At 39.4% G+C, this 24459-nt stretch overlaps 1 protein-coding gene across 6 annotated transcripts in view; it reads left to right on the top strand.

Annotated features, from left to right (window-relative positions):
• PAPSS1 (3'-phosphoadenosine 5'-phosphosulfate synthase 1) overlaps positions 1-24459 on the top strand; it is a 321125-nt gene that overhangs the window by 168054 nt on the left and 128612 nt on the right. For 3 of the 6 annotated variants that reach the window (XM_023548558.2, XM_023548559.2, XM_023548560.2), the window contains 2 exons: positions 2628-2753; positions 8469-8586. In XM_023548558.2, coding sequence (XP_023404326.1) covers positions 2628-2753; positions 8469-8571 — 229 coding nt within the window. In that variant the 3' untranslated portion in view covers positions 8572-8586. Of the gene's footprint in view, positions 1-2627; positions 2754-4579; positions 4942-8468; positions 8587-24459 lie in introns of those variants that run through there. The other 3 variants (XM_064285464.1, XM_064285462.1, XM_064285463.1) reach the window with 2 other exon arrangements.

The following is a 24459-nucleotide window of genomic DNA, read 5'->3' on the forward strand; positions in this document are numbered from 1 at the left end:
GTTTCAAAAACTGTATCTACCTCTTGTTTGCCAGTACAATATGAATTTTCTTACCACAAAGTCAATATCTTAGGATTCTCTAGTGAAACAGAACCAGTGAGAGTATTTGTAGATAGGTAGATAAACATAGATATATATAGAGAGAAATTTACTTCAAGGGTTGGCCCACGTAACTGTAGGGGCTAGAAAGCTGAAAATTCTTAGGGCAGGTGGCAGACTGTGGAGAGTTCTGTAGGCTTGCATCCCAAGATCCTTAGGTCAGGCCACAGGAAGAGCACAGAGTAGAGAGAGAGAGATTAGGGTTTCCCAAAATAGCTATTTATAGTGTGGAGGCAGACTATACCAGAGGGAAACTTCCCTTTCAACTGACTGATTACATCACATTAGATTACGAGGTGTTTACATTACATTACAGAACAGCAACTAGTCTAGTGTTTAGCCAAACCACTGAGAACCATAGCCTAGCCAAACTAACACACAGAATTAACCATCACAGTCAGGATAAGCAATGCTACTGCTATAACAAATAATCTCAAAATCTCAGTTTATTTCTTATTTTCATCACACCTACTTTTCAGTATATGACTTCCTTAATTACTGTGGAAGAGAAGAGAGAATAGGGATGACTATTCAGGGTTTTCAAGTCCAGGCCTGAAAGTAGTCTATCATTTTCTACCTACATTTCATTGTCTAGAATTGGTCACATGACTCCAACCTAACTGCAAGGGAGGGTGGGAAATGTGTCTAAGAAGGTGTAAAATGGTCTAGTGATAATTTAGCTAGTCTCTGTCACAACGTTTAAGAAAATTTCTAGATTTTTCAAAAAGATTTGCGATACGAGATTTCATATGACGAAACAAGATAAAATAATAAGTGAAATGAGAGTGAGAAATATCTTGTCCTAAACATTTATACTTGATAAACTTGAAATCCTTTGCTTATTTATCATGCATCAGAAGTCACTATTCCTTTTCTCATCATGCTAAGATTCATACTCCAAATCAATTTCCCAGTGCCTATGGCAAACAAGGAAGGATCCCTGATGGCGCAGTGGTTAAAGCGCTTGGCGGTTAGAACCTGCCAGCTGCTCTGTGACAGAAAGATGTGGTAGTCTGCTTCCGTAAAAGATTTACAGCCTTGGAAACCCTATGGGGCAGTTCTACTCTGTCCTGTACTGTTGCTATGAGTTGCGGTCGACTCAATGACAGTGGGTTTGGTTTGGTTTGGTTTTTGGTTATGGCAAACTGGCATCAAAATGGAAGTCCTGTTTAATTAAACTCAGCCACATAACTTACTTTTGCTCTTGACATATGCCTAGGAAGTAAGAAAGAGTCTGATATTTGCCTTCTCCATTTTATATGAAACAGAAACACAGGAACCTCAGGTTCGACTATCATGCGAACAATTGTCATAATGCTTAAGGTCCCATGATAGATGCAGAGTGGGTCTGAAAGGGATTCTTTATCAAGTTATTGTTAAGGAATCTTGATTTTAAACTCATAGCCTGACAGTGTCCTTGCTTGCTATGACACATCAGTTATGGTATAAAGCTTATTTCAGTATGACTTAAAGCCAAATACAGCTGTTTTGTAGGATTTTCTTTTAAAATAAGTTGAGAAATATACATGTGTGTCATGCATAAACTCATTTAATTTATTGCAAGGTAGTTATGGCAAGGTATGCAATTAAGACCTCAAGACATTTATTTAGAGCTGGAAAATTAGAATTAACAATTACAATGTTGTTCAATGTCTAGAATCCAAATTTTTAGACTTCAGGTGTGGTCTAATGAGTGGTTTCAGGAAGAAGATTTTGCCACGGCTGGAAATTGGCAGAGGTTCCTTGTAGCTAAGGTTCAAGGTCAGCAGCGGTGTGTAGAGTCTCAGCAGGCTCTCAGTCTTCAGAGACAAAAAAAAGACTAGGGAAAGATCCCTTTGTCACTGCCTTCTCTCCTTGACTAAGAAGACATCAAGTGCTTATATATGAATTTCTCACCTTGACATCACACCATAAGGGCCAGTGTGACATCAAAGGCTAGTATGTTTCATTTTCTCCCCAGGGTTAGAGGTAAGGCAAATGTTGCATCTTGTATTCAACTTTTAGATATTAGAAATGTTGTTAATGATTTGTGTCTCAAGGCTAGTTTACAGAGATTAACCACGGGTTTTTGTAGTATGCAGGGGCAAAGTCAACTTAACATTTGTTTACTACATTCTTCATATACTTCTATATTTCTATGTCTAAGTTCAAAAATGCTCTACTTCTAAATCACATTATAAACAGCTTATGTCTCTGTGGCTTAAGGTCATTACAAAAGCAACATAATAATGCTACATGGATATTACAGACATATGTGATTTAAGAGCATTACAAAGTTGTATGTAATTTGACAACATTACAAAAAGCAAAAAAAAACATAATAATGGCCAAGTGTGTCCCTGAGACAATTACTTCATTTCTCTGAGCCTCAATTCCCTCATCTATAAAACGACATTCTCACAGGGATTTTGAGTTTGGTAAGATAAAATCTTTGAAAGCAGCTAACTCACTCTTCCTGGCACATAGTACGGGATTTATAAATGTTCAGTCTGGATTTATTTTTTTCTCGATCTTCCTGAATTTTCCAGTTGTAACCTGTGTTCCCCTCTGATGTGGTGCTGGAGTGGGCAACGGAGATATGGCTCACGGCTGCCGAGGGAAAAGCACCAGTTTCGGCACTGCAACCTGGTCCTCCAACTCTGCTATCTCAAAAAGTGAGTCAGCGTGCTCTGTAACATGTAGGATTCTACCCACTGCCGTTGCCATTGAGTCGATTCCACCCCTGTAGACAGAGCAGAACCACCCCACGGGGTTTCCAAGGAGCAGCTGGTGGATTCAAACTACCAATCTTTTGGTTAGCAGCGAAGCTCTTAACCACCGTGCTACCAGGGCTCCATGTAGGATTGTAAGTATTTATAAACATAAGCGTCACTGAATTTTAGCCAGGTTTTCAGTCTTGTGGGGAAAAAAGAATGGTGGGGGGCAACATTAAACAGGCTTATAGTTGTAATGCAATGAGTACATTTTGGGATAAGGAGCTGGGAAAAGAGAATATGGCCAAACACGTATGAGCGATAATCTCTGGTGTGCTGGGCGATTCTTGGCAAGCACGGTGCGGAGCATGTCAGAGCTTTGAGGGTCCCCTTTGTTCTTTCCTTCAACTATCTCAGATTCACTTGCCAGGGAAAATCTGAGCAAGAGAGGTTGGTCTCACGCCTGGAGCTGTCTCATCAGCCCTGTATTTCTGTATTCTATTTTCATCCATCTTGGTCCAGGACTGTGCACAGGAAAGCTATTTGAGAAGAAAACTTTTGGCTTCTTTATGAAACGTAGAAGGACAGCAGGGACTTATCCATTTGTCTTTAGCGGTTATTTGTAAGACTCTACTTTTCTATGTGTGGGGAGGAAAGAAAAAGATCCTGCCATCCTTGAAAACTTCAGGTTGATCAATCAACGAGGGAATGTCTATTGTCTTCTTTGTGGAGGTTTACTGAAACTTGAGGAGGAAAAACGTTTGCTCTAGCTATTTCCTGAATAATTAAGATGTATTTTTTTCCAGCAATTTAGATACTCAATACTAGTGTATTGCTGTTGGCATTCATACTTATGTTTAGGCAGGCAGGGGTTTAAAACTAGGGGTCTAGGATAGGCTTCATAAATTTCACAAACCCCTGAAAAAAAATACATGTATGAGTATGTGTGCGTGTGTGTGTGTTTGTGTGTGTGCACACCTGTGTGCTTTTTTCTGGCTTTTAGCAGATTCTCACAAGCATCTGTAACTACCCCACTCACAGCCCCAAATGTGGAGAATCACTGATTAATATGGTATCAATCTGTTAATGATGAATCTCCCTATTGGATATTGCTACCGTATTTCCTTGAGGGGTTTAGCTAGTGTTATTTGTAGCAGATCTTATTTGTGTAGCCCTACATATACTTATGGTACAATTTGATGAATTTCAGAATTTAGAACTGAAAATCTGTGTTCAGATTCTAGTTCCTCCACTTTCTGACCATATTAACTACGCCAGGTAACTTCAACTCTGGGCATCCATTCCTTCAGTTGATGGAGGAATGGTAACCCATGTTTGCAAGGTTTGTGGGAGGCTTTGAGAAATAAGGCTTTTGAAACTCCAACATGGGGCACAGCCAAATATGAATACATCTTGTAAAGGCAAGATTGTGTAAGGGATCTGCCCAAGCTGGGTAACAGTCTTTTTTTTTTTTTAAATTAATAAATGCTAATAAAAAGAAAAATGAGAAAATTAGGCAAAGCATTAAGAAGAAACGAAACCAGCTATAATCCCACGACCCAAACTCACTGTTAACATTTTATTGTATGTCCTTCAAGTCTTTTTTTTTAATGGATGGGTGTTTTTTTTAAAAAAAAAAAACAAAACACATAGTTGTAATTATATCATATTTGTAATTAGACCATATAGTTTATAAGCATAATTTATTTAATCCTTACTTTTATTATTGGATTTTAGATTATGTTCATTTCCAAAGTATTAACAATTTTTTCCATAAATATAATCAGTTACTTTGCTGTTAGCTGCTGTTGAGTCACCTCGACTCATGGTGAACCCCTGCAAAATGGAGTGAAAAGCTGCCTGATCCTGCGCCATCCCCATGACCAGTGGTGGATCAGACTCTTGTGATCCATAGGGGTTTTATTGGATGATTTTCAGAAGTAGTAGGTCGCCAGGCCTTTCTTCCGAGGTGATCTTAATCTGGAAGCTCTGCCGAAACCTGTGCAGCATCACAGCGACACTCAAGCCTTCCCTGATAGGTGGGTGGTGACTGCGCACAAGGTGCACTGACTGAGAATCGAATCCAGGTCTCCTGCAAGGAAGGTGAGAATTCTACCACTGAACCTCCAAATACCTATCATTTGGCATAAAACTTTAATAAGGGATTATGTTTGTAGATCTCTCAAGGGGGAATTACTATGGCAGAGTCCAGAGTATTAGCCTTTTTTTTTAAAAAAGGCTCTTACATGTATTTGGATTCACAGATTCATTGTTTCTAACTTTTATGTTATGCAATGACACATGTATTTAGAAAAGTGCACACACTCAGGAGCACAGTTCAATTCCCAGTTATTTATTCCAAAGCAAAACCAGTGTACTTACACTGCTATTACTCCGGGTGCCCCTCATGCCTTCTCCCAGTCACTATTTCCTCCTATCTCCACAAAGGCAACCACAATACTGTTTCCTGGGGAAGTCCCTTTCTTGCTTTTATTTATAGTTTTATTATCGAAGCATACATCTCTAAATAGTGGAGTGAGACTTTGCCTGCTTTAAAACTTTATATAAGTGGGATCATACAGCATGGATTCTAGTGTTTGATTTTTTACGATTGTGAGAATCATTCATGTCGTTGCAAGGAGCTATATGTTCATTCTCATTACAATAAAGTCTGCAAATCTTGACAGCAATTATGAGCTGCGGCCCCTGCTCATTACGTTGCAATAGCTAAAGGGACTTTTATATTTGGGACTTAATAACTAAGCAAAAGAAGCTGAAATTTATTTAGTGTCTACATTGGTTCAGATACCACAGATCTGAATGTTTGTGGGAGAAGAAAGCAAGTGGGCTATGTGTTTGTGTTTCAGTTTTTACATGTAGAGTGTCTGAGATGGGAAATAACTAATATATGACATATGGAAGATAACCTATGTCCAAAATACTTGCTCCTTACTTTCAAAATACAAGGTCATACAGGTATGTGTGTGTTTACTTGCATAATTATGAAAACCTTTATTTTGCCCCAGGGAGAGGAAAAAATACAAGTTTCTTTAGGACGGTAAATTGTCAGTCCCTTTTTAAAGTGAGATGTGTGTTTCTGTATTTAGATACCTTAATGTGCTGACGGAGCCCTGGTGGTGCAGTGGTTGATGGTTTGGCTGCGAACCAAAAGGCTAGCAGTTCCAATCCACCAGCCACTCCTTAGAAGCCCTATGGGGCAGTTCTACTCTGTCCTATAGTGTTGTTACAGTCAGAACTGACACAACAGCAAAGGGTTTGGTTTTTTGGTTTAATGTGCTGATATGACAGTAGAAGTTTACTTGGTTAGATTATAACTTGAACCATCAATTGTTGCCTGCCCCCATGAACAGAGAGAATGTAAGATAACGTTATTGACAAAAACTATTAAGCAGGATATACTTGATTTAAAAACAGATAAACACAGAAGTTTTACATCTATAAGCTACGGAGATTTTTAAGCAAATGCCTTCCTTGTCTTCCAAATGTCTTAAGCAGATCCATCTTTAGGTATCAATTCATTTAAAAATAGATCTGTCTCTTTTCAGCTCACACATTTGCGAAATGGAGGCCCCATGGACTCTAATAAATAAAAACAGATCCACTACCATTCTCTCTTTATCTATGAAGGCTGAGTTTTTGTATCTATGGCAGCCTCAAGGTTTAAACTAGCAGTGTCCCCAGACAAGGCCCCAGCGACTCTGAGCACATTTCAGTGGTTTCGGTGACTACACCTTTTGTGGTGAAACAAAGACGGGCTTGCTGACTCTGTATCAGGCTCTTCATCCTCTCCTGAAAAACTGCCTTAGCATATGCCCATGTCTGTGTGTCCATTCTTTACTCTGAGAGAAGACGAAGCAGAACTTCCTCTTTAGTAACTGTATTTAAACAATTAATATGATTTCAATACACAGTGGACATTCAGTACATATTTAGAAATTGTTGTCATGACCGAGTTCTGGCAGCCAGCACACCTGTGTCATCGACACTTGTTATAGCATCTATAATGTCCCCTAGGAGTTTTGGCAACATTATAAAGGCCTTGTTGTCAACCAGAGGCCTTCTTGCTACCACTGTGTTTGCTGACAAAGAGAGGAACAAGCAGCAATCTTCCAGTGGCCCTCGTGATTCAAATGGAATCGAGTCCCAAAATGAAGCAATTAAAACTTGATGATTTTCAGGGTACAGGAGGAGAAATGAATGCTTGGTTTGCGTTTTCTTAAGATAGAGTGATTCCCAATAAACCCCTTGTTGGCACCTTAGTTATTGAAATAAAGTTCTATGTGACCTGTTTAACATCAATAATTCATTTCTGAAACTGAGATTTTTATGTAACAAATGCTGACTTGGAGCTCCTTCCCCACATCTTTAACTAGGAAATATATAATGTATGATATACCGCTCCCTCCCTGCCGATTTCCTAAAATGACACTAAAGCAGTAATTATGTATATTACTCATGCACGTAAGTAATAGACTATACAATATTGACGATATTGACTCCTGATCACCTAACAATAAAAAATGTGGTTAACAAACAATTGCTTTGCATGGAGTAACACACTGCACTTCCCCTCTGCTAGCTCTTTTCAGCTTTTAAACAAAGTCTACACATGAATCTGATATTTTACCAAATGTATTTGGAATCGCTAAATTTTTCTTACAAATCATTTTATTTCACATGTTGTAATGAGTTTTAGGAATATAAACATAAATCCCTCCTATGTAAACATTAGCCAAAATAAAATAAGTTGTACTAAAGTATATATACTTTCCATGAAAGTTAGATATTGAAACCAAAAAAAGCTCTATCATAGAACATCAGTCAGGTAATAGGACTGTACAAAATTCCATTTTAACTGCATAGTCATTAATCAATTAAATTCTGGCATAAATAGTGTTTACATTCATTGAGTAGTCTGCTGGCATAGTCATTTTGTACTGTAAACATGCAAATGCCATTTCATAGTAGAGTTAGCTCCTTCCCTAGTTCTGCTCTCCATAATCTCCAGAGACTTTCAACCTATTCACAGAATAGGAGTAGCATATCTAGAGATTTTATTATACTTATCCCCCTATGGGTATGTGAGGAGAATTGGACACATAAGTACAAAGAGAAGGGATAGAACCGGAACTGATGCTGTACAGAATTTCTCACAGGTTTTCAGGACCAAACCTCTTATTCGGCTGGTGTTGCCAAGGCAAAACACAACATGTAACATTTCCCACTGTGGGTAGATTGGAAAAAACACTGTCTTTGAGCCAAACAGACCTGGTTTCAAATCCAACTCCACCACTGTGTGACTTTGAGCAAGTTACTGAACCTCTAAGACTCATTCTCCTTATCTATTATAGAGAATGTTTAGCATGCCTACTTCTGAGGGTCATGGTAAGGATGAAATGACATGATTAAATTTAAACGATACATAAAAACTCATAACAGATCCACAATAATCTAAGGACTCAAACATGTACGTTATCTGAGGTGAGCTACATGTCATGGCATAGAGCAACCAATCAATATCAACAAATACCCAGTAGTCTGAGTGTATAAAATACCATCATGCAGGAATAAATTCCACAAACTTATAAACCATTAAATTAACACCAGAATGATTTAAAATTATTTTCCTTTCAACTTAATGCATTTTGTCTTCAGATTACAACAGGCACCTAATGTTGTCTGTAAGGACAGAGATTTAAGTGACTCTGCGGTTTTTAAGAGTGGATGGTATTCACGGAGAGGGAGTAGCATTCTCTGAGGCTCTGCTGGACTCCTTGAGGCTGAAGACTGTCATTCATCTTTGCAACTTGAGCAGCTAAGCACAGTGCCTGGTGCGTAGAACCGATTTCCTAAATCTTTTCTAAAATAAATAAAAGGAGGTAGCGGGGATCTGGGGGGAGTGGAGGTCATTTAGGCCAATTGTATTTGATGAACTTCAAATCTGATTTTACGTACAGTAGGTGGAGCTGCTTCCCCAGCAAAAGTCTGGTTTCTTGCCTCAAAAATGTGCTCCCTAGGAGTGGAGCTCCTGGAGTGAAATGTTGCATGTTCGGGAGGAATAGGGCGAGGGTGAGGTTTCAGGAGTTTGGTAAATTGGTATTACAGAATTATAAGAAAACGACCTTTTCTTGCCCTCAAGAGTAGCCTGGGTTAGGAAGCATTCCCATCCCTTGTTTCTGTCTCATGGCAAGCAACGGGAAGCAGTGGGCAGGGGGAACTCAGGGGACTTAGTCTATTTTTGTGGCTGCTTTGCTGCTGCTAATCAGCCAGTGTCAACTCTGCCTGGTAATACACAGGGTTGGAGCCATACCCCTTCCTCCCCAACAATGGCCCTCATTCTCTAGCAGAGCCTCTCCAGAATAACGGGGCCATTACCCGCTCTTCCCTGATTCCTCCTGGTTTGCTAGGCTTCCCCATGCCAAACATCCTATCAACTATAAGGAAGATATAAAAAGTTATTTTACTAAAGGGTCAGCTGTACCTCACAAAGAGCAGTTCAGCAAGGAGGAACCAAGCCTATAACTTAGTGAGTGTCCCCTTGTGTTCCACAAGCCCTTACAGATTGAGGCATTGCAAAGAAGAATAACCCACGCAGTGGTCTCTCTCCCTTCTCATTTCTACTTCTGTAGCCAGCTATTTCCAGCTCCAAAATCCTGATCTATCCCTTTCCTCTGGGCAACTTCTCTCATTTATACAGGATTTTGCAAACTCCAATGACTCTGGTTTTGGTGAGGTGCTCACTGACTCTCTCCTCTGCCAAACTTGGCTGACTTTGAAAGAGAAGAGGGAGATTCAAGGAGCGTGAGCGAGAGGGGCCCTTGCACTAAGCCTCATGCTGTGGAGGACCCTCACACATACACACACGAGATAAAATAAAAGAGTACGTGGACATTTTTATCCCTGAAATTCTGCAGCTCAGACCAGTTACAGCATGACCCCTAGTTGTAAACATCTCCTCTTATGACTAACACAATTCAAAAAAAAAAAAAACCCTTTGCCGTTTGAGTTGATTCCAACTCATAGCGACCCTATATGACAGAGTAGAACTGCCCCAAAGGGTTTCCAAAAAGCAGCTGGTGGATTCCAGCTACAGAGCCAGTGAAAGTCTTCTCCACATCTCTTGCCCTCTGTCTTTGAAAGACAAGGTGTACTGTGTCTGTGTGCCATGAAGGTCTGTAGATTGTGCTGCTACAGATATCAGAGATGGAAACTACTTCAGGGTGCAGCAAGGATAACACAAAAGACAAATCAATGAACTTGTCAAACGCTTCCTCTCAACAGAAATGCAATGGCTTCTTGCGTAATGGAATACCAATTCCCAGTAGTGCTGGGAGTCCACTTTCTTCTCTTTATGTTTCAATTTATGGGTCCAGAGATACTTATGAAATTAGCAAAGTAGTCTCAACACTTTGTGTATGGTTGCTGGGGAAAATTTTTAAATTTTACGATTCATAAGACTTAAATTTTATATGTGTAAATTTAGTTGTAGTTGGTGATGAGTGTTAACAATTTTTTACACTGGCAACTGGATGGACATGTACTGCTAGAACTGCCAATTGTTTTATGTTTATAAATATATTTAATAAAATCTACTTCTATTTTCATGCTATTAAATTAAAATTTTAGCATTCTTTACATGATTTTTATTTGAAATTTTTAGTCAATGATAATTTGTATTTTGTTTTTTAGTTTCCATGATAATTTTGAAAGTACTAGAAGAAAATCATTGATTTGAAAATATGTATAAAAATAATTTTAGTTTTTAGTATTTTTTCTTTCATACTTATTGATAAAATATCCAAGTTTTACATACTTGAATATCATTACATTTTGTTTTTAAACTATTAGATCATTCTTGTCTGTGGAACACAATTGTGTGAAAAATTTTCACCGTAAAAACGTAATTAGTGGTTTTGCTGAAATAAAGACAAGATAATTTTATGAAATAAGTGCGTACTAATTTATGAATCATGTTGTTGTTGTTGTTAGGTGCCATAGAGTTGGTTCCAACTCATGGTGACACTATGCACACAGAATGAAACACTGCCCGGTCCTGCGCTATCCTTACAATCGTTGTTATGCTTGAGCTCATTGTTGCAGCCACTGTGTCAATCTTATGAATCATAAAAAAGGTGTTTATTTTATTAGTCATACACACATCACTGGCTCATCAATAGGACACTCAGATATACAGAATAACAACTAAATTTAGTGTTTTTTAATTTATCAAATTTCAGTCATATAAAAACCTTAGCTTAATATAGCTTTTCCAGTTTTTTTGTTATGAATGCATTTATCAAGTTAGAAAGAAAAAACATGATCTATGCAAGAGGTAATTTTTACCTTTTACATCCTTAACCCACCCACACTTAGATAAATGATATATGGGCTTTTATCTATCTTCAGAAAGAGAAAAGCAGCCCCAGATATGTGGGACCTGGACTCCTATCAGCTGGCCCTCAGGGTTGCTTGGAGCTGACCTGGCACTTACAACTAGCCCAGGTGTTGACCTGTTGAACATAACTATTTCACAGAACACCCACATCAGACAAGCCCACTCTGTGGCTGCGATATCTCAAGACAGAAACAAGAGCACTCTGTAATCATGCTCTGGGGGTGAAAACATTTTCCAAACCTAAAAATGACCACACACCCCCTGACCCTGGCTAATGGAGTCCTTGGATGGTTCAAATGATAAACATGCACTACTGGTAACTGGAAGGTTGGAGGTTTGAGTCCACCCAGGGGCACCTTGGAAGAAAGGCCTGGTGATCTAATTCTGAAAAATCAGCCATTGAAAACCCTATAGAGCACTGTTCTATTCTGACATACATGGGGTCATCATGAGTTGGAATTGAGTCAGTAGCAATTGGTTTATTCTGGCAAATATGAGAACCTGCTACTTTTTTTTTTTTTTTTTAACTAATATGACTTAGCTTCCACTCATTTTTCCCATTTTCTAGATAAGAGTTATTAAGATACCCCACATAAAATTATGCTTTCTTCCTGACAGCATCCAAAGTCCCACTTCCTAAAACCCTCCTCAAAATCACTTAACACAAGCCTAAATCCTGTAAGTCCCTTCTCATATCGTCTTTCTGAGAAGCCCCATGTCCCCCGTGATGAACCTTCTTCCTCAATACAAAGAGTGAATAATCCTAACATGCTACAAGGATGTTCCTGGTGGTCTTTGTCGGGAGGGCATTGCCAGTACTTCTGCTCTGTTGTTGTTAGTTATCACTGAGTCAACTCCAACACATCGAGACCCCATGTACAACAGAACAGGACATTGCCCGGTTCCGCACCATTTTCATGATCGTTGGTATGCTCGTGTCCATTGTTGTGGTCACCATGTATTTTGAGTATCTTCCAACTTATATTTTGAATGCCTTCCAATCTAGAGAGCTTATCTTCTAGCACTATATTAGAGAATATTCTGTTGTGACCCATAGGGTTTTCATGGGCTAATGTTTGGAAATAGATTACCAGGTCTTTTATCCTAGTCTTAGTCTGAAACCTGTCCACCATGAGTGACCCTGCTGGTATTTGAAATTCCAGTGGCATGGTTTCCAGCATCATAGCAACATACAAGCCACCACGATATGATAAACTGACAGATAGGTGGTAGATTCTGGCTCGAGACCCTGTAAAAACGTTAGGAAGGCGCTGCCTGTGGACTTTGAGTCCAGTTCAGCTTCCCTACAAGCTGGAGTTGTTGCTGGTTTCCCACTAGATACCAAAGAACCAAGTGCACATCCCCAGGGTGTTCATTAATCCCACTCTAGACACCACAGGAGGAAAAAGAAACTCCTGCTGTTAGAATAACTTTAGCCCTGTTCCCTGCAAAACAATTAACCCTGGCATTATTTAAACGTTCATGGAATAATCCAATACAAATATTTATAAAGCACTGATTGCGTGCTAGTAACTATTATAGTTGCGGAGGACGTAACAACAACAACAAAAAACAAACCTGTTGCCATTGAGTGGATTTCAACCCATAGCAACCCTAGAGGACAGAGTAGAACTGCCCCAAAGTTTTCCAAGGAGCATCTGGTGGATTCAAACTGCCAACCTTTTGGTTAGCAGCAGGGCGCTCTTAATCACTTCGCCACCAGGGTGTGAATAAATTAACAAAAATTCCTGTGTTCATGGTGCTTACATACTATTATGTTAAGGAACAATTTTACTCTTTCCTGTGCCTGGCTTATATTAAAAGAGCCCCTATATTTAATGCAAGTGGCTCTTAGTCATTCGGGGGTGCATAAACCAACTGAAGGAGATGCTTTTTGATGACCAATCTCACTCCGCAGTCACTGCTGCCTCCTCCCACTCCCTCCCCTCTTTGTCCCACACACTGATTGCCAGAGGAGAGGAGTTTCAATGTCAATTTTGAGATAAAGGCACAAAGTAGAGGGCTAAATTCTGTAAACGTTGGTGGGTGTTTTGGACTGCTTTGGCTGTTTAAAGTTATTTGTGATCAGCAACATGTATGTGTAAACAAATAATTTATTAAATTAAAAAAATGATTTCAAATTGAATATGCTCACTTCCATCTTGAGTGTCTTGCTGGCACTATTTAGGAAAGCAGAGATTCTTCTTTGTAGTTGGGAAAGGTAATCTTAATTCCAGAGTCAATTTGGTTATCACAAAATCTAAAATAATGTAATCCAAATTTAATTCAACGCAACAAATTTGTATCAAATACCTTCTAGTGGGAAAGATACTATCTTTCTTTTGTGAAGGTTAAAATGCTTTGCAAACATTGGCAGACAATTTCAAATAATGCTTAGATCTGATCTCAATAAATGTATCGCATACAGTATATATGGTTTATTATATACATGAAACAACATTTTTAGTAATGACTCATATATAATAGTGTTTGCAATGTGGTTTCCATTATAACTCTAGTCCTCATCTGCTAGTAACTTTCTCAAAATTTAATCTTTTGGGTTGAAGTTTTCCATGCCTGGTTTAAGCTCAAAGGTATTTAAAAAATATTTGTAAAGTTGCAGGTCAATTCCTTTGGCTATTGTATAGACTTCTTTTAATTTCAATGTAGACAAGAGAAAAAAAGGGGGGAGGGATTTGAGTATCTGGGCATGGTATTTGTGTGTTCAGCTAGAACTGTAAAAAGACCTTTATAACCTGTACCTAAGATCATTTCACTCAGCTCATTTCCTGAAGTAACTGGGGCATGGTTTGCTGTTATCTGGTATGCCATTAGTTGTTGCAGGAACCATTCCTTTACATGGAAACAGAGGATAAAAAAGACCCTTAGAGATTAGATTCCCATGACGTTTAAATACTTATGTTCAGTTGATTCTTGTGACTAACTGCACATAGTGCCCTGACTCTGATGGTCTTGGGATAAGATTTCAGCCGTCTATAACCCATCATTGCCCTAACAGGGAACAAAACAGAGAACCTCTGAGGGACCAGGAAAGCAGTGGGATGCAGACCCCAAATTTTAGTAAAAAGAACAGACTTAATGGTCTGACTGAGACTAGAAGGACCCCGGAGGTCATGGTCCCCAGGCCTTCTGTTAGCCCAAGACTGGAACCATTCCCAAAGCCAACTCTTCAGACAGGGATTGGACTGGACTATAACATAGAAAATGATACTGGTGAGGAGTGAGCTTCTTGGCTGAAGTAGACACATGAGACTAGGTGGGCAACTCCTGTTTGGAGGGGAGATGAGAAGGCAGAGGGGGACAGAAGCTGGCTGAATGGATACAGGAATAACAGTGTGGAGAGAAGGAGTGTGCTGTCTCACGGGAAGAGCAACTAGGAGTATATAGCAAGGTGTATATAAATTTTTGTATGAGAGACTGACTTGATATGTAAACTTTCACTTAAAGCACAATAAAATAAGAGTTCAGCCATCTATCATGTCCTTTCCTCCCATTCTCAGCCCCCTGTAGCAAATGTAATATGATTTCGGGAAATCAAAAGTACTTCTCATTAGAAAATATGGATGATTGTAGTCTTTCTAGGTATTTGTATCAAAAAAGATAAGTCTTTCTGGTTTTAGTTTCGATGGACACCTTGCCAAATGGGTCTCTGAAATGTCCTGCAGACATGAGTTTTGTCTTAGGGTATCTATAAACGTAGCCATACGTGCGCCCTCGCTTACCCAAAAATAAAGAATAAAGATACAGTCCTCATAGAAGACTTTGGTGGCTGAAGCTTATTGGTGAATGAGAATAAACAGCATTCTTGGGGACTAAAAAATAAGGTGAAGGCACAAGCAAGAATTCCTTCTGGGCTCACACAAGATAAAATGACATACCCTGCATTCTCATGTGTCAGGAGTCTTCACCTAACACTTGAGTTCAACTCTATTCTCATAGTAAATGTCATTAGAAAACCATCACTTTTGAAAATGTATAACTTGATCTTTACTTTAAAAAAAACCCATCAAATTGCCCCAAAGGCATTTTTAAAAAATGACATCTTAAGTATCCTTTTCCTAAAGTCATACCGTGTATGTATAGATGCATAACTGCTTTGGATGCCTGTCTATTCCCTTTCTGTAGCTCTTCCATGTAGACGTATACATCTACATCCGTGTAGATTCAGAATTTTCCACAAGGAACAAAGGGAATCTCATAATGAAAAGCAACATTTTTTATGGAACCGTGCCAAGGTACCGGATCCTCGCTCTTTTCCAGTTGATTTATCTTAATGATTCTCTGTCAGACAAAAGCCTTTATGAATTCTGCATAATGTCCTATTCAATTACAGCAGCATGCTTGCCTTGCTTTGCAAGGCTAAGCTTGAGACAGCTTTCCCCCCGCCCAAGAATCTCTCCTATATTTAGTGACAAAATCAGACCAGTTATTGCTGGAGGAACATGACTAACAAAAAGTTTTTTCTTTTTTTTTTTAAGAAACATGCTTAGGAAAATGAAGCCTGGAAAAGGTTTATCAACCTTGTTCCAAATTTGAAGCTAGCTTTTCATTTCTTTACTCACTTTGGTTAGACACAAGCCTTGGAGTCATACTTTGAATTGCTTTTATGTTTAAGCGGACAGAATACATTGCCAAAATATTCCTTTCAGCCTCATCCTTCTAAAGAGAAACAAGGACAGAGCTCTGGGTTGGTCTGTAGTGTTACTGTCTGATAGAACTTTCTGTGATAATGGAAATGTTTTCTTTATTTTGCTCAGTCCAATATAGTGACCGCTAGCTACATCTTGTTGTTCTGCATTTGAAACATGGCTAGTGTGGATGAAAACTGAATTTTAAATTTTGTATTACAGGCAGTCCCCAGGTTACAAATGTCATACTTATGTTAGGAACTAACCCCTGTAAAGCCTATTATATTAAAAATGCAAGGTATGTCCAATGGTTCATAATAACAAATGGGTGCTACTTTGTGATGCTCATCAAAACATTACTATTATTATTACTGTATTATCATATTAAAGATGTTTTAGTGTAACTGGAAGTGTTTCTTCAATGTTTTTTACACATAGAAAGCATACCATATACTAAATACTGAGACTAACGTTTGACTACCTGACGTTAGGTATGACCCATACCTAACTGTTCTGACTTAGGTGCATATTTGACTTAAAGACAGATTTAGGAACGGAACTTGTTTGTAATCTCGGGATAGCCTGTATTGTAAAAAGGCACCCCAATACTGCATTTCTCTTAAGGGATATAGAAAAAATTTGGAAACAGCTAGTGGTGATGGTTGGGCAACATGATAAATGTAATTGATGTCATTGAACTGTGTATGTAAAAAATGTTGAAATGGCAGAAGTTTTGTTATATATACTTTTAACACACACACACACACACGCAAACAAAAACAAAACAAAAAACCCTCCCCAAATTTAGTGGCTTAAAACAATGATTTATTCTTATTTCTTATGTATCTGTGTGTTGACTGTACTCAGCTGGACAATTCTTACCTGGGGTCCCTTCTGTGGTTGCAGTCACGTGTCAGATGGGGTGGAGTCATCTGAAGTTCTCAACTGGGCTGACATCCAAAATGGCTCCTCACCACATGTCCAGTGTTTGGGCTGGTACAGTTGGAACACCTGAGGGGTGGCCAGGCATCTCTCTCCATGTAGACTCTCCATGTGACTAGCTTGGGCTTTTTCAAAGCGTGGCAGTCTCAGGGAGTTGAACTTCTTACATGGAATCTGGAAGTAAGAGTGCCAGGTTTATCAAGCATGGAGAATGGCCCAATGTTTCTTGTTCTATAATATATTGGTCAGAGCAATCGTAAAGCCTACTCAGATTCAAAGGGAGATGGCTTAGACCCTGCCTCTGGATGGGAAACAACCAATTGCCATTGAGTCATTTCTAACTCCTGCTAATTGCATGTGTGTCAGAGTAGAACTGTGCTCCACAGGATTTTCGATGACTTAGTTTTTGGAAGTAGATCATCAGGCCTTTCTTCCAAGCTGCCTCTGGGTGGACTCAAACTTCCTGCCTTTCGATTAGCAGCTGGGTATGTTAACCTATTAACCATTTGTACCTACCAGGGACAGATGTGGCTGTCTCTATTCCTTCACAGCTACTCTGTAGAGTGGCAAATTCTCATAAGCATAACCACTAAAAAGAAGGTTAAGGCAAATCCTTTTGTTTTTCCTCTCTACTTGACCAATAAATTAAATTCAATTGCTGTCTTTAGGGCAAAAAGTGACAAAAGCAAATAATTTTGTGCTTTTGATGGGCCTTTTGATGACATCTAAATTGAACTGGGGCCTCATGTATGAGGAGAAAATTAGTGGTTTTATTTTAGTCCAGGACTGAATTTTATGAGGCAAACAAATACCATTGGCCAAGGTCATTTTCATGGTTCTAAAATGACGGAAAGGAGTCCTGCCGGAGCAATGATTAAGCGCGCTCGGCTGCTAAGTGAAAGGTTGGTGGTTTCAAGCCCACTCAGTTGCTCTGTGGGAGAAAAACCTGGTGATCTGCTCTTGTAAAGATTACAGCCTGTAAAACCACATGGGGGCAGTTCTGCTTTGTCACATTGTGGCACCGTGAGTCAAAATCATCTCGACAACACCTAATGACAACAAAATGACTGAGAATACAAATTCTGGCTAAAAGTCATTTTCGCACGGCATGCACTGAGCTCGGCTTTAATCTCTGAATACGTAATGAGTAATCTCCTTTTCGTTTTGTTAATGCAGCTTCAGTAGTCAGGGTTGTCTTTTGATTAAACTTTTTTAAATGACACATTCAATGTCAGGCAGTTTTTAAAAAAAAATTAATAATCTCATGTTAACAACAACAACAACAAATGCTTCAATTTCTATAAGCGGTGCAGAAGTTTAGTATCTCTTTGAATTTTTCCTGTTGCTGTACATTTTTGTACAGACAAATTTGGTCATTTGTGTTTCATTATACGCGCAAAACATTTATTCAGTTGAACATCAACTCTTTTCAACTTTAAGGCAACCACATGGATATCCTGTTGTCAGGCAGCTTCATCCTGCCTGGTCCAAGAGACTTAGGTTAAGGTGAACATTACTTCTATCTTTGAAGACCGAGTGCCTTCCAGGACTGCTGTTAATAGTTTAGACTTGCAACGCAGCATTAATCAATAATGTTCACAGGACTCAGTATGATGACCTGGGTCTAGGCTTCTGTGTCGTGTGGAAGGTTAACAATTTCATCGAATGTAGGGTTTTGGGTTTAGTCTTGGGATGGTTTACATATCCAGCTGCCACACTGTCAAATGGCCTCCCGAAGGACCTTCTTGTATTGCTTTGATTTGGTTTTCTGTTCTTTGTGTCTTAGATCTTTGAGGCAGAATGTGTTTTTTAGGTAATCAAATTCAGCGAGGCTTTAAGGTGTATCTTGCAGAAGGAAATCTGGCTGTGTAGGGCATCCTTGGTGCACACTGATTAAAGGAATGATCTACTCATCACTGTTCTGGGGACCAGATTCAGGGTGACTGGTAGCATGCTTTGTTCCATCCACCCCTTTCCTCTCTCCTGTTGTCACCTGCGTTCTGATCCCCCGTAAATCACATCACCTGTTCGTTTAGGCCTTTCACCGATCCACTTCAGTTCCGTTTGCTCTGGCAGCTGCTGCTGAGGCTCTGGCTTTCTTTTTTTATTTTTATTTTTTTGACTTTTGGTTAACTAGCGGGGCTTTCTCAGCACAGACAGAATAGGATGAATAAGGGTGTGGTTTTGGGATTGCAAAAATGGCAGAATTGAGAAACCAGTGTCTCAGAACTGAAATACAATTTGTCACTCCCATACCTCAGGGCACTGCAAACGCTCTCCATTCTCACAGCTTCTACCTATTCCTTGTCCACTCTCCCATCCCTTCAGTACCTTCTCCAGGGTACTGTGTATCTGATCAATTTACTTTCTTACTTCCATTGCTTTCCATTGCTCTTAACATAAGGTCGAACCTTATGGTAAGGTGGTCTGGGCTACATGGACTCTACCTTTCTAGGCTTTTCTCTCAGCATTTCCCACACACTCAACTGCAGCCATACTGAACATTTGTCAGTTCCTTGTCTCACAACCCTCTTTACTACTTGTGGCTTTTGTATAGGGGCATGCTGTCTCTTCCAGTAAAACATGCTCCCCGCTCTTCTTCTCCCAAATTCCAACACTTCTGCCCTTTAAGGCCCGGTTTAAATGTCACTCTCTTTAGGATGTTATTGTCTCTGGCCCCAAAGACTAGGTTAGACCCACCAGTCATAGATACCCTTTTCTCTCATTCATTCTTCTCAGTGCACTTCACATTATTTATTCTATATTTGTTTTTATGTTCTCACCTAGAGTGTAAGTTCTGTACAGGTAAGGGTCACATTTGACTTGGTCACCATTGTATCCTTGGCATATAACACTGTGCCTGGACCAGAATAAAACCAAAAAAAAAAAAAAAAAAAAAAACCCTTTGCCATCAAGTCGATTCTGACTCATAGTGACCCTATATGACAGAGCACAGAGTAGAACTGCCCCATATGGCTCCCAAGGAGTCCTTGATGGAATAAAACTGCTGATCTTTTAGTTAGCAGCCATAGCTCTTAACCACTATACCACTAGGGTTTCCAATATTTGCTGAAACACTGTATAAATCCCACCTAACAGAAATATCTCTGATGAAACCTTATTGTTGACATAAATACCAAATAAACAATTTTAATATAAATAACTTTTCTTTGTATCCACTCTATATCGAGATTTCATATTTATCAAAAGTATTATCATCCTTCCTCACAAAATTAAACACAGAATTACCATCCAAAACCAAACCCATTGCCGTGAAGTCAGTTTTGACTCATGGCAACCCTGTAGGGCAGAGTAGAACTGCCCCATAGAGTTTCCAAGGAGTGCCTGATGGATTTGAATTGCCGACCTTTTGGTTAGCAGATGTAGCCCTTAACCACTACGCCACTAGGGTTTCCAGAATTACCATACGACCCAGCAATTTCATGCCTAGCTATATACCCAAAAGACTTGAAACCAGGGACATAAACAGATACTTGTACACCAGTGTTTATTGCAGCACTATTCACACAATAGCCAAAAGGTGGAACCCAAGTGTCCACCAACCGATGAATGGATAAACAAAATGTGACATAAACATGCAATAGAATATTATTCAGCCGTGAAGAAAAATGAAGTTCTGATATGTGAAAATGTTACGCTGAGTGAAATAACCCAGACACATAAGGACAAATACATGACCCCACTTACCTGAAACATCTAGAACAGGCAAATGCACAGAGACCACAGTTTATTAGTGTTACCAGAGGTGGAGGGCAGGGTTGGGGGAAAGGAGGACTCAATGCTTAGGGGACACTGAGCTACTGTTAAAGGTGATAGAAAAATTTGGAAACTAAGAAGGGAAAGTTGCACAATACAGTGAACTTAATTAATGTCACTGAATTGTACACATAAAAGTGGAAATGACAAAAATTTTGTTATATAAATTTTTTCTACAGTTAAAAAAAAAGTTATCATTCTCCCCTCCGCTTGGTTTCAGTGTTCACAATAAGGAATCATTCTTGGATTCCAGTTTATAAATCCACAGCGGCAACACTGCCAGAGATATTTTTAGTTATTCTCAATATGCAGGTACAAAGAAGGCCATAAGTCAAAAGCAACAAAAAGCACTCTTCTTTGGTACGAAGCCGTGGCCCGTATTTCACATTGCTGGACTTTGCTTTGTGCACATTGTGCCTGGCCAACCCCAAGTATACATGAAAGGGCTTCATCAACTTTTAACAAGCCATATGGTTAAAACATCTACACATATTTCTTCTGATACCTTCAGGCACTGCTAAGCAGCTGGTATTAATGAATAAGCATGGCCAGTGAATCATGGTATGTTGTTGCTAGAAGGAACAGTTTATAGCCAGGAGAATTATAGATTACTCGGCAAGAACACACAGGAATAGAAGGGTGTGTGATTTCTGCATCTCATCTAGATTTGGCCACCTGTACTGCTTAAGGCAATGCAATGCTGGGCTGATTAGCAAGTATTAATTCTATTCCTACTGATTGTGGCCCTGGGAGATGGGACCAATACTTTCATCTTTCCTAAAACTGTTTCAGGACCACTATTCTTAACTGAAGCCACCAGCAGGACTATGAAAAGAGACCCTAAGCAACAGCCCCAGCAACAACGACAACGTTTTGAAATGCTGTTTCTCTAGATTTTCTATCTTCCCTTGCAGAAAATGTATTCGTTTCCTCCCACTACATATATGAAGTTTTTATTATGTGATCCAGTTCTTCCTACAACCTTATTAACAGACACAATTCCTACCATAACCCAGATGTAGGAATTTTCTCCTGTCTGCATGGGATCATTTTAAGCTTCGCATAAACTTTGATGTAAAACTCAGCCTTTTCTCCAGCTTTTAAACAAAGCCATGCCTATTATGATTCTGGTAGTTTTCATATTACTCTGAATATCTCTTTAAGGCAGTCCCATTAACGTATCTCAAGCGTTTCCTTCAGAGCCCTGGCCTCCAGCTTCATCTTTTTTCCCCCTCATCCTTTGCCCTGTCCTATGCTCAGTTCCTCTGACTCCTCTTTTCCCTTCCACAATATTCATATCAGCATCCCTCTTCAGCAGAAACTTCGCTAGCTTTGGCCCATAGCCTTCCAAAAGAGCTTTTTACGGTAAAGGTTGTCAACCACTTATCCCAAAACTACTGCCATCAAGTCGATTCGGACTCATAGTGACCCTGGAGGACAAAGTAGAACCGCCCCATCCGTTTCCAAGGCTGTAATCTTGGAAGCAACTGCCATATCTTTCTTCTGAGGTGTGGCTGATGAGTTTGAACTGCCAACCTTTTGGTTAGCAGCTGAGCACTGAACCACTGCACCACCAGGCCTCCTGATCAACTATACCAAAAAAACCCACCTTACTGTCAAGGCGATTCCAACTCATAGTGATCCTATGAGTTGACCAACTATAAAACCAAAAATCAAACTCATTGCTGTGAAGTTGATTCTGACTCCTAGCAACTCTATAGGGCAGAGCAGAACTGCCCCATAAGGTTTCCAAGGAGCAGCTGGTGGATTCAACTGTTGGCGATGTCGCTCTGTGTTACCAGGGTTCCATTACATTATAATACGTTGGAGTTTACGTCTCCTTTTTCTTCTCTTACCCCTTTCCTTTTTTCCCCATTTCCTATTGTCAGCCAATTGAAAAAAAAAAAATCCAAATAAATTGTGTTTGGCTTGGATGATTTATTTTTCAGGCTTCAGACATAATAAAATAAATTCCCTAAAATGAATTTGGGTGTGAGTATTTTCCTCTTCAGTACAGTGCTTTTTGTAGAGTTAGCAAAATTATGATATAAAGCAATGAGGTACAAAGACATAGAAGGAGGCCTGGTGGGACAGCAGTTAAGCACTCAGCTGTTAACTGAAAAGTCAGTGAATTGAAACCGCCAGCCACTCCAGGGAAGAAAAGACCTGGTGATCTGCTCCTGTAAAGATTACAGCCTAGGAAATCCTATGGAGGCAGTTCTACTCTGTCCTGTAGGGTCAGTATGAGTCGGAATCTATTCGACAGCACGAAACAATAGCAACAGATGTATGTATATCCCTCTCAGAGTACTTATCCTGGTTCTATACATATATAGGTGTGGGAATGGTTCCCCCACCACCCCTAGATTGTCAAAAGTTTCACCTTCCTTCTCTGGGGTTTATGAACGGTCTAGGATAGTGCAAAGGGATTTTCCAAAATGGATAGGAAATGTAGGGACGAAGCATGTCCTTGGAATTTGGAGAGATATAAATTTCACAGGGCAAATTTCAAGCCAAGTCTGGAGTGTTGTTATAGGGAATTTTTAATCAGATGTGGGTGGGAAGAACAGTTATCCTGGCTTTTGGATGGAGGGTACGAAGAGTGTTGTAAATGCTTTTTTATTATTACTGTTATTATAAAATATAATAAAGGAGTTCTTGGACACATAGAAAAGACAAAAATAAAAACAGCTTCTGGAAAGTTAGAGGAGTGTGTGGGAGCTGGCCCAAAATTAGATAACCAAGTTACAGAAAGTAGATATAAGTCTAAAAGGCAAGGGCCGGGGGTTTTCATGTCTGCAGAGGAAGAGAAATCTAAGTAGAAGAACCTGTGGAAAAGAGAGCTCGAGTTGAGCACCTTAAATATCTAATAATAATAATAGTAGCCAAAGTTTAATGAGTGCTTATTACGTACCAGAAATATTTGAAGCACTGTAAGTCTTAACATTTCCAAGCATTCTGTAAAGTTTGTACTATTATTTCCTTATGAAGCCAGAAGTCATGAAAAGACACCTTTTTTATGAAGTAGGGACAAGTGAACTACATCTTTAGTCCAGGGTATACCAATAAAGTTTGCTATATGTCTCAGTACATGGGTGAAAAAGATCCTCCAATGATTGCGCTCAACATGTTTCTGGAAATAGAGTTCATATTACCTGTATGGCATGGTAACTGCAAACTGAGAAGTATACTTATACTCACTCATCTATGCCAAGAAATTTGGAAGACGGCTACCTGGCCAACCGACTGAAAGGTGATCCAACAGAATGTGGAAATTATCTAATAATATCGTTAATATCACACACATGTAAAATTTTGCTAAAGATCATTCAAAAGCAGTTGCAGCAGTACATCTGCAGGAAACTGCCAGGGATTCAAGCTGGATTCAGAAGAGGACATGGAGTGAGGGATATCACTGCTGATGTCTGATGGATCTTTGCTGAAAGCAGAGAATACCAGAAAGATGTTTACTTGTGTTTTATTGGCTATACAAAGGGATTCAACAGTGTGGATCATAACAAATTATGGATAACATTGCGAAGAATGGCAATTTAGAACACTGAACTGTGCTCATGTGGAAGCTGTAGATAGACCAAAAGACAGTCATTCTAATGGAGCAAGGGTATAACGCATGCTTTAAAATCAAGAAAGGTGTGCATCAGGGTTGCATCCTTTCACCACACTTATTCAATATGTATGCTGAGCGAATAATCCCAGAAGCTGGACTATATGAAGAAGAATGTGGAATCAAGATTGGTGGAAGACTTATTAACATCCTTCTAGATGCAGATAGGAAACTCTGGTGGCATAGTGGTTAAGAGCTACGGCTGCTAACCATAAGGTCAGCAGTTTGAATCTATAGGAACTCCTTGAAAACCATTTT

This window comes from Loxodonta africana, chromosome 5 (genome assembly GCF_030014295.1).
Source record: "Loxodonta africana isolate mLoxAfr1 chromosome 5, mLoxAfr1.hap2, whole genome shotgun sequence".
In the NCBI taxonomy this organism is placed as follows: domain Eukaryota; kingdom Metazoa; phylum Chordata; class Mammalia; order Proboscidea; family Elephantidae; genus Loxodonta; species Loxodonta africana.